The sequence below is a fragment of the Suricata suricatta genome, chromosome 2, assembly GCF_006229205.1.
Source record: "Suricata suricatta isolate VVHF042 chromosome 2, meerkat_22Aug2017_6uvM2_HiC, whole genome shotgun sequence".
NCBI lineage: Eukaryota > Metazoa > Chordata > Mammalia > Carnivora > Herpestidae > Suricata > Suricata suricatta.
The window spans coordinates 82,277,178-82,288,740 of record NC_043701.1 but is presented as its reverse complement, the minus strand read 5'-3'; the positions used below and the strand labels follow the sequence as shown (position 1 = coordinate 82,288,740).

General features: G+C 38.0%; 1 protein-coding gene across 1 annotated transcript in view; it reads left to right on the top strand.

Annotated features, from left to right (window-relative positions):
* Positions 1-1,868: 1,868 nt before the first annotated feature.
* The window catches only part of SEM1 (SEM1 26S proteasome complex subunit), a 27,095-nt gene continuing 17,400 nt past the window's right edge, over positions 1,869-11,563 (top strand). The window contains exon 1 of the mRNA XM_029929357.1: positions 1,869-2,044. Coding sequence (XP_029785217.1) covers positions 1,969-2,044 — 76 coding nt within the window. The 5' untranslated portion in view covers positions 1,869-1,968. The remainder of the gene's footprint in view (positions 2,045-11,563) is intronic.

The following is an 11,563-nucleotide window of genomic DNA, read 5'->3' as shown; positions in this document are numbered from 1 at the left end:
TAGTCCCAAATTCCCCCATTCCCCATCTCCAAGCTTTACCTTGGTATGTTGTTCCCAGTGGCATATGTAGTATATATGATAGAAATTATAAGAGTGTGAAATTCTAAGATATCCCATCAAGATTAGCAAATGCTGCCATACATATGGATTTTATTTTATTTATTTTTGAGAGAGAGAGAGACAGAGAGAAAGAGAGCAGGGGAGGGGCAGAGAGAGAGCAAGCACAAGAGAGTATTCCAAGCAGGCTCCACGCTGTCAGCACAGAGCCTGACCCAGGGCTCAAATCCACGAAAAACGAGATCATGATCTGAGCCAGTATTAAGAGTCAAATGCTTAACTGACCAAGCCACCCAGGCACCTCAGTCTGGATTTTAATATGAAGAAATATACCACATACTTTCTACATTTCCACTGTCTACAATTACTACAGTTTCAGTTTATTTTCAATTTACTTCCAATTTTTTCCTCATCTTTTCTTTTCTTCTTTTGGCATCTATTTATATAACATGTCAAATTTATATAAATTTGAACTTAATTTGAGGAGTGCTAATGTTTTTAGTAATGAATACAAATCAAAATAGTATTATAATACCTATCTTCTTTTTCTTTTTTTTTTTTAATTTTTAAAATGTTTTTTATTTATTTTTGAGAGACAGAGAGAGATAGCACAAGCAGGGGAGGGTCAGAGAGAGAGGGAGACACAGAATCAGAAGCAGGCTCCAGGCTCTGAGCTAGCTGTCAGCACAGAGCCTGATGCGGAGCTCGAACCCACAAACTGTGAGATCATGACCTGAGCAGAAGCCGGAAGCTTAACCGACTGAGCCACCCAGGTGCCCCTTATTTTTCTTTTAAATCTATTGTAGGATCCCAAATTCTGATCCAAATTTATACTATATTGAGTTGTTCTGTACACCCATACACTCTGTTCATTTCTCAGATAATTTCCTTTTAAGGTAGAAATTCAAATGTATTTCTATGTTCCACTGTGATTTACCTGTTTACATATCTCTAAACTCCTGGAGGGAAAGAACTTTGTCTATACATCTTTGATTTCCAGTATAATGCCTGGTGCATGGTATGAACTACTGTTGTTAAAGGAATAGGATTTAAAAATACAAACAAGCATATGTATCAAAATTTATAACACTCAATTACATGTTATATTACATAACACCCATCTAGAATACTAATACACATATAACAGTTCCATATAGTTCACAGCTACATTAAAAATATTTAATATTTGAAAAATTCAAAATGATAAATTTTGAACACCATGTTATATGTATAGAATTTTACATAGTATTATTTTTTAATAACCTGTAAGCTAGTTATTACACAGACAGAAACACTCTGTTTAACAGAGTATTTACCACAGCGGAATTACAAGATGGAGAAACACTGAATAATGGAAGTTTGTGGAGATTAAAGTCAGGTAAACAAATCTGTATTTGGATTGTCTAGCACTACCTGACTGATTTTGTATATTTCTTTCTGAACCTGAATTTTCTGTGCTTGGAATTTTTAATACCATGCTTAGGGAATTGGTTTAAGGATGGAGCTAATCTGTATTAAGGGCCTGACCCTTAGGCTCTACAGGAATTTTAGCGGCCACTTCATCTCTCAAACGTAAACTAAGATGTTTATGTTTTTTTTTTTTACATGAGTCTCTTCCAGTGAGGGAAACCTACCCGGACGCCAAATTTCTCAATTGAAAGAGTCCAGATAAAACGGTAAATGCTCAAATTAATCCGCCTCTAATTCTGAGGGATTGCTAAACCCGCAGGAAGCGCTGGGCCGACCTCCACTATCCCAGCATTCCGCGCGCCCGCTCCCGTTGCTCTTCTACCCCGTCTCTATGGTAGAGCCACCCTCCTAGGCGGAAGCGGCGTTGGCGACTTCAGTAAAGAAAAGTGCGAGTTCTAACTTTTCTCTTGGTCAGGGAAGGTTTTGGCGCGGAGCGTCGTCATGTCTGAGAAAAAGCAGCCGGTAGACTTGGGTCTCTTGGAGGAGGACGACGAATTCGAGGAGTTCCCTGCGGAAGGTAACCGGCTGGGCCCGGGCCTCTGGGCCGCGCGGACGGTGACTCAGGCCTCTGGGTAGAGTCGGCGCCCCGGACGCTTGGGTTCTGCCTCGAAGCACCCGCGGAGAGTCTGGACCCGAGGCTGGCTCTCTCGAAGCTCTGCACGCTTCCCTCCGTGAGAGCGGCTTTGGGTTCGTAGTGTCACGATGGGCCTCACCGGTGAGGCTGAATGCCTTCTGCTTCCTCATTGGGAGGAGCCACGGTGACCTGGGGTAGCGCTGTGTCTGGGATGGTTGGTCCTTCTACTCTGCAGTTTGGTGACCCATTCCTGCCTGTATAAACCTCTTTTCTCTTTATTTTCTCGTAGTGTAGCAGCCTGCCTTTGTCCTTAGACCACCCAGAATTAATTTCTTGTTCCCGGTTAGGCCAATGCTTACTTGTAGGACTTCACAAAGGAAGCCTGTGAAGTAGTAAGAGAGGATCAGGTGTGGGTAATACACGTTATTGCCTTATCCTAGTTTCTTATTTTGGATCACTTCAAACTAACAGAAGTTGAAGAATCTATAAGAACCTAAAACGTGTACGTTTTTATTAATTTCATGGGTGCTAAGAGGAACTGTAGTTTTCTCATTGTAAGAAATAGCAAATAGCTAACATTTATTAGGTGGTTACTTGTCCAAGTGTTTTGCTTGTATTAGTTCATTTTCATAGTTCTAGCAATTAGGTGCCGGTACTACCGTTTTTCAGATAATGGAATTGAAGTTGGGAACTATTAAGAAACTTGTCCAATGCCATAGCTGGCTAGAAATGATGGACACCTGGCCCAGTTGACCCCAGCACTCTCAAATCTTTTGATGTACTGCTTCTGTTTATTTTCTAGGTCTTTGTAACCAGGTGGGTTTTCAGAATTCTTTGCTTTATTGGCTGTAAAGGATAAATATTTGTAAGAAAAGACTACTACTGGGTAGTCTTTCTGAAAGTGATGGGAAGAGAATTGGAGTTAATGGTTTACAGATCTGTTAAGCGACTCCTACTTCACTAAAATTGTGCTCAGTTGTACCCCGTTGTGTTCGTGATCCTATTGTGTTTAAAACGTCGTAGCCTCGAACATTTGCCCTTTTTATTTATGATGTACTCTATTATTTTGCTTACAGAAGAAATTAGTGTGCATAGAACATAAAGTAGCCCAAGACACATTTCAGTTATGGGATTCATTATATATTGAGGGGATTGTTTTGTTCTTCTTTTTATAGTGGATTTATCTGTCCAGACATGTTTCTGTGCCTCACTTTCATGTTGGTTCATAATCCAACATTGAGCTATATAGTAAAAAACTGGTTTATTAAGGGCAGGATCCACTTTTTACTCAAACTTTATATTTTAAATAGTATTTATCCATTGTTTATCACATATAAGGTACCATGTTAGGCACTTTATTTACATTATCTAGTCTAATTATCACCAAACCCAGAAGGAAACTGAGGCTTAGATTTAAAAAGTGTGCCATTAGGTGGTCAGGCAGAATCTGAAAGGTCTATTTGACTTCCCAACACAAGCTTTTGTTTTTAACCTTTAGCAAACCATGTGCCACATAGTAGGTGGTTAATAAATACTTGCTGAATGAATGAAGTTGAGAATATACTACATAGAAAGCTCTAGCGGTGACTGTGTACCTAATGATACACACGATTTTTCTCAACTTTTACCAGTTTTTGCAGAATATGTAGTTTGTTCTTATTCTAAGTTCATGTTGTGCGAGCAGCAATTTGTTCAATTTGGTAGTTACATAGTAAAAAGTTTCAATGAAGTTAAGAGGAAATGCAGAGAATATTTTTGTTTTTGAAGATGAAGGTCTCTCTCAAAACAGACCAGTTGATTAGCATTAAGTGACTCACCACTTATTGGTCACCTTATAGAAAATTTGTTGTCTTCTGGTTTGAATGTGTACAACCTAACACATTTGGGATCTTTTCCATTTAGAATGAGAACTAACATTGAAATGCCACTGTTCTGTTCAGTTTCTGTTTCTTTTGTGTGTAATTTAGACAGGTTTTCTTTTCATGTTAATTTGAATTGAGATTTTGCTGTATAAAAAATTACTCCACTAGGTGAAATCAATCAATATTTACTAATAAAAACTGCTCTTTAAAAAGCAAAACTAAGAGGAAAAAACTGGGAAAAATACCACCAAAGAATTACTTCTCTTTTGAAACTGTTATGTGTGTGTGTGGTGCCTCACCTTGGTTTAATCTCCATTGCTGCTCAATGTGATCCATGGGCTGGCAGCTTATTAGAAATGGCAGCATCTGAGGGCCCTTGGGTGGCTCAGTCAGTTAAGTGTCCAACTTCAGCTCAGGTCATGATCTCACTGCTCGTGGGTTCGAGCCCTGCACCTGGTTCTGTGCTGACTGCTTAGAGCCCCTGCTTCAGATTCTGTGTTTCCCTCTCTGCCCCTCCTCCGCTCATTCTCTGTGTCTCAAAAATAAATAAATGTTTAAACAAAAAAAAAGGAAAGAAAATAAGTGCAGCATCTCAGTCTAGAACTACTGCATTGGTTTCGATTTTCCCAAGATTCCTAAAAGATTTGCAGGGCATTTGAGGTTGGAGAAACACCAAATGGCCTATTTTGAATATTTTAATACTTAAGTTTTCAGTTCAACTATTAGGCCCACTTCTCAAGTTCTCTGCCTTCTTTGGAAATTGTCTGTCTTGTGATTGTCCTTATAGGAAATGTGCCATTGACAAACTCACTAACAGATACAACTTAATATGGCCTGAAATCATCTTTCCTATCTATAGGAGGTCTGATTTTCAGTGGCCTCGTTACCTGTCTGATCCAGAAAGTGGATGATATATATTGTCTAGGGCAGAGACTGCTACATCGAAGCCATTACTAATATTTGACTGGTTTGACTAATGGATTGTTCCATCTTTTTGGCGAGTGTTGTTGCTACATCTCATCCTGAATAAGAACTGTTTTGGTAGGGTGTCATTCACTCATTTTAAGGAAGGGGAATTTCTGTTTTAAAAATGAAACTAAGGTAATGTGTTTTCAGGGAGGACTCTGTTTTTTGTTCTGAATAGTTCTTCAATGTGAGGTATCTGCATTAAGAGGAGAAGGGTAGGGGTGATTCAACAATTGCTTTTTTTTTTTTTTAACTTTTCATTATTTAGTCTGTGGATCTGTGTTTTAACCGCAGTTCTTCACAGTTATTCTAATTAATGGGTGTGTAATCTGGTCCTTAAGCAAAAACTTTAAAAATCCAGTTTAGGGAGCACCTGGTAGCTCCATAGGTTAATCGTATGACTTTGGTTCAGGTCAAGATCTGTTTTTGAGTTTGAGCCCCACATTTGGCTTTGTGCTGACAGCCCAGAGTCTGCAGTCTGCTTTGGAATCTGTGACTCCCTCTCTCTCTCTGCCCCTCCCCCACTCATACTCTGGGTGTGTTTCTCTTGAAAAATAAATAAACATTGAAAAAAAATTTTTTAATCCTGTTTAGGATTTTTGTGAAATGCTTTCTGCAACTTTTTGACTATTTAAACTGATTGAGAATAGGCTTTTATTAGGGATTTAAACATACTGGGTGTGATTGATTATAATTAATTTTGAAGGCTTTGGCATGGTTAGAATTTTGGAACTGGACAGCAACTTAGTCTATTTGAAAAGTTAAAACTTGTCAAGCTCCTATAGTTAGGTTGGTAGTGGACCAGGACCTAAAACTGAAATACTTTATAATTTATTTGAAACTTCAAATAATTTTTCATGTCAGATATTGAAAGGGTATTAAAAATATTTTCATTACTCTCTGACAATTGGAAGTGGGTGAGAGTAAAAGTGGGAAGAACAAGTGGGCGTTTAGGTTCTTTTATTCTCTTCTTTCTGTGCCAGAATTGAGAGGTTTTGTTTTCTCTTTTTTTTTTTTTTTGAGGGAATAACTTTACAGAATATTTTAAAGGAAACAGTTTGCCTGCAGAAGCAATGATATTTACAAGAAAATTCTGTTATATTAAGTATTCTGTAATTTTCCTATAATCAGTGAAACTGCTCTATTTATTTGGTAAAATCAGTATACTACCTACCTTGTTGCTGGCTAAGATTGCTACTGATGGAAATCTGTTAAGGCAGACAGCAAGCTGGTGGTCCCCTCTGGAATAACTGAGGTACTTCCATCTAACAAAATACAACATCTTATACTGGTTCTATCCAGAGAATTATTTTTGGATGTCACATTCACGTGATAGGTGCAAATGTGAAACCATGATCATGACCAGCACTTCGGGTAGAGATCAAGGATTTTAAAATGGCTCTTGTGCATAGACCAGTCCTGCGCAAGAAGAATTGTCCTATGAATAATGCCACTGAGGGGCACCTGGGTGGCTCAGTGTCCGAATTCAGGCTGTGCCCTGAGAGCTCAGAGCCTGGGGCCTGCTTAGGATCTTTGGATTCTGTCTGCCTCTCTCTCAGCCCCTCCCTTGCTCATGTGTTCTCTCTCTCTCTCTCAGAAATAAATAAACGTTAATAATGCCACTGAAAAATATTTACATGAGCATTGGATACCAAGTGGACTAAACCAACAATAGGATTCTTCAGAATCTTTTAAACAAATTTTTAATGTTGATTTATTTTTGAAAGAGATAGAACGTGAACAGGGAGGGGCAGAGATGGAGGCACAGAATCAGAAAGCAGTCTCCAGGATCTGAGCTGCCTTACGAGCCATGAGATCATGGCTTGAGCCAAAGTTGGATTCTCAACCGACTGAGCCACCCAGGTGCCCCCTTAGAATCTTAAATGTAAAGGTAGATAGAACTGATACTGTGTCAGGTGATATACTAGTTAACTAGTGCCCGAAGGGGCTCTCCTATTTTCAGTTATTAAATGTAATATAATAGACACATAAATAATAGCATCACACATTTAAGTTAGTTACATGGTGATAGCAAGAAATGGAGAAATCATGTTACTAAAAATTAAGGAAAAAGATCAACACAATGAATGGCGAGTACCTGTTGAGTGTCTATTGTAATCATATGCAAGAAGAAAGTTTTTGAATTATCAGATGGAAAAAGCACAATGAATCTAAGATCAGACATAGGTTCAGAATCTATCTTTAATTACCTTTTTTTTTTTAGCTTGTTAACTCATGCAGGTTACTGCTTTAAAATACTTTTATAGTACAATGTATAGGATGAAAGGCCATGAATTAAAAGTAAAAGCACTTTTTTCTCCCTGCCTTCCCCCCCCCAAATATTTGTCATGGTCCAGGGGTAGCCACTGTTAAATATTTTTTTGTATCCTTCCAGAAGTTATATATATATAATGTGTGTTTATATTTTAAAAATACAGAGTACTATATTATATACACTATTTTTCATTATAGAGCAGTTCTCAGTTGGTCAAAGACAACTGATTTTGACACTTTTGGCGTTTACAGGCCAGTTATTTTGTAGGATGTTCCTCAACTTGGGTTTGTTTCCTGTTTCCACATGATTAGATTCAGGTTCTGCACCTTGGCAGGAATATCATTGTTGTGATTCTGTGTTCTCGTTGCATCTTGTCAGGTAGAACATGATTCACATTTATTCCATTACTGATGATGTTCACTTTAACCACTTTTTAAGGTAGTGTCTATAAGACTATTCCAACATTGCTCATTTTCCCTTTGTAATTAATAGGCATTTTGTGAAACTACAGAAATACAATATTATCAAACTTTCAACATATTCACTGGGTTATTTACATCCATACAGACTCATGGATTCTCATTTAATGGGTTATGATTTTTTGCTATTATTTATTTTGATCCTCAAATTGTCTTATCTTTGAACATGGAGAATCCCTTCATACTGTCTTCTGTGACCTTTTGACATATCACCATCATTCTTTGTGCATTTCCAAGCATTCTGGTACAAAAAGGTATTCCAAGTTAATCTTGTACGTTCCCTCCCCTCATCCTGGAATTAGCCATTTCTCCAAGATGCATTTCTTTTAGTGGAGAACGATATTCAGAAGGCAAGATCTTAACTGCATTGGGGTCATTGCTTAGGGGACCCTCTCAGTGGAAGGAACTAGGAAGTACACAAATGTGTGTGTACATATACTTTTACATTTATGTGTATGTGTGTGTGTAAAACCATGAGTTCACACAGTATCTCCATTTACATTTCAGTACTACAGAGTTCATTCTAATTTCTTTCCATATTTGTAACTCCCTTCCCAAACAGTGAGAAACCTGGCTTTCATTGTCTTAAATATATTGTCTGTTTGGTCATCCTCTTCCCTAGCAAATCTTATATGTCCTCTCTACCCACAGATGCCTTCCTTTTGTCACTTGGGCTTCAGCATTCGTTGCCAGGCCACCCACTCCTCTCCTAAATTCAGCACTGTATGACTTCTTCACCCTGTTCAGGTCTGACACACCAGTCATGTCATGCTGCCCCTCCATAGGGTTGCCCTCTTGGCTCTGCTTGGGCTCTGACACCTTACCTGGGATGAGGTGCATTTTGAATTTTGACATATACCTTCAACTTGCCTTTTAGAATGGATATACCAGTTAATATTTCTATCTACAGTGTCCCTTTTCCCTCATAAGGTTGCCTATACTCTATATTAAACACTTTACTCATTGTGAACCTGATGGATTAAAAACGAAATCTCTTCATTTTGATTTATATTCATTTGAGTGAGATTGGCCATTATATTCTTCCTTAAACTGTTTCCATCTTAATCCTAAGTTTCTTCATATGTAATCTGTAGATAATAGAGTCATGTAAGTACTGCATGAGTGTGTTAATCTATTCAAGCTGCCATAGCAAAATATTACAGACTAAGTGGCTTAAACAGTGGAAACTTACTTTCTCCGTTCTGGATGCTGGGAAGTCCAAGATCAAAGTGATGGCTCATACAGTTAGTGGTAAGGACTTTTGTTTTGGCCTGTAGACTGCTGGCTTCTCACTTGTGTCCTCCTCACAAGGTGGAGAGAGAGAAAGGAAGCTCTGTAGTGTCTCTTCCTGTAATGGCACTACTCACATCAGGAGGACTACACCATCATGAGCTCATACAATCCTGATTACCTTCCAGAGATCCCATCTCCAAATACCATTACATTGGAGCACTGGAGGTTGGGCTTCAACATAAGAATTCTGAGGATGGGGAGAAGAGACACAAAAATTCAGTTCATACCAGTGATAAATGTAGAATGCATAGCAGAGTTTGGTACAAAATGGTATTCATCCAATAAATATTAGCCCTCTTTCTTTTCTTCCTTCTGATCTTCTTAGGGAAATGGATCAAATATTTGGCATTTACTTAGAATTTGAGTTTATTTTTGATGTTTTATTTGTGATTTTAGGTATATCCAAAGTTAAACTTAAGTTTATTATTTGAAAATTGGTTTATTTTTTCATATCCGAAACTTTTAAATAGTATTGCTACTTTCCAAAAGTACATTAAAAAGTTTATTTATGTAGAATATAAAGATATATATAAAACAATAGCATACATTGTTTAAAGATGCATACAGATGTGTAAGAGATCTAAAGAAATACAGTGGAGTGAAAAACCCCCAAATCAAAATACTGGTGTTTGGTAGGGAATAGTGAGAGGTGTGCCTCAGGGATATTAAGCAGTAAAAATTAGTTTGAAAACTATCTGGTTAGCTGTTTCACTGATTCTATAGAATGAACAAGTAATAAACAATTGCGACTTCAGTATTTAACTGGTATTAACTGGTTTGTTGTTAAACGTTACTCTTTGAAAGATGTGATGAATTGTTGAAAACATTGAGGGGAAAGTAAAAGTTTTAAAAACTGTATTTATGTTTCTTCTGAAATACTAAAAATTCACCAAATACATTTTTCCTGTTTTGTTTGTGTTGTATATATACTGTTTGGTAGAAATTTTTCTTCTTTCTTTCTTTACCCCTCAAGTTGCTGTGAAGTGATTAGCACCCAATAAGTGATTTATTTTCAATATATATTTGTTGAGTGCTTCCTATAAATCTGGCACTGAATGGTGCAGAAAGAATGATGTTTGCTGCTATTTATCATTGGTAAGTGCTTTATATACATAGTCTCATTTAATCCTCATAGCAGCCTTTTGAAGGTTTTATGCTTGGGACTCAGTAAAATTCAGTAGCTTACTAGGTCACAGTTAACTAGAGGCTGCACTGAGGCAAATTTGACTCCTTAGTTAGATACTTGTCTTTGAACTTAGAAATATCAATGCCCAGGGAGATAGGGCACAGTGGTTTTCATAGTAAGCTTGAGCTTTTCAGTATTGTGGAGGTGCTCATCCTGGGAGGTAGGGCTCCAAGCTTTTCCTTCTCAATTAAACCAGAGCAACTTAACTTTTGCCTATCTTTATCTTTTGGGCTTCTGGGTGAGATTTTAACGAGTTTCCTTCCAGTGGTGGGGCGGAGGTGCGGAGGGGCAGGGAGTTAGGCAACACAGTAGTAAAGTGTAAAAATAGCTGAAAAGAAGGGGAAATTATTACCAGTTCTGTGTAACGAGATAGCAACATTTGAACAGAGTTTTCAAAAGATAGAAATGTAGACAAAGAAGAAAAGAGTAGATACTTGGAGGTAGAAAAATAATGTGTATCTATTTTTTATTTGGCTGTGAAATAGTGGTTGCACTTGTAGGTAGTTTGGGGCCTACTACTGGAAAGCTTTAAGCCAAATGGCCAGTTTGGACTTTATCCTTAGATACATGAGAAGAGGGGTTTTTTTTGGTTTGGTTTGGTTTGGTTTGGTTTGGTTTTGGTTTGATATATGTGAGCTTCCTTTACACAGTAGGCAGTTTAGAAAAAAACCAACCCAGTAGAATTAATTTGAAAAGATAGAAGAGTCAGGGAAGCTGATCAGCAAATTGTTAAAATAGCTTAGGTGGGGACTAAGGACCTGAAATAGGTTGTTATTAGGAAAGAAGTGAAGAGAGTGATGCAAGAATAACAAGTGAGCTTTTTGGCAACTAGTTTGATAAGGACTGTTGGGAATAAGAAGTCCGAGGTTGTAATTTTGCATTTGTGTGTCTAATGGAACACAGGTGGTGGGGTTTGCATATTAATAATATGGAGGATTAGAATGAGGGAATTGAGATGAGTCTTGGCCATGGGAGCTTGTAAAAAATGAGTAATGGCTTTTGAGAATTTTATAAAAGTGAAGAGACAAACACTAAGCACTAACAAAGAGAAACAAAGTCAGCATGACTGTAGTGGAATCTTGCAGTGGTTTATATTTTTAAATAACTGAAAAGAATTGTGTCTGAATTTTTTTTTAATGTAAGAAAAATTATAGGGGCGCCTCGGTGGCTCAGTTGGTTGAGTGTTGGACTTTGGCTCGGGTCATTAACCTGTGGTTAATGAGTTAGAGCCCTGTGTCCGGGCTCTGTGCTTACAGCTCAGAGCCTGGAGCCTGCTTTTGATTCTGTGTCTCCCTCTTTCTTTGTTCCTCCCCTGATTACACTCTGTCTCCCTCCCCCCTCCCTCCCCCCCTCCCTCTCTCCCTCCCTCTCTCTCTCTCTCTCTCTCTCTCTCTCTCTCTC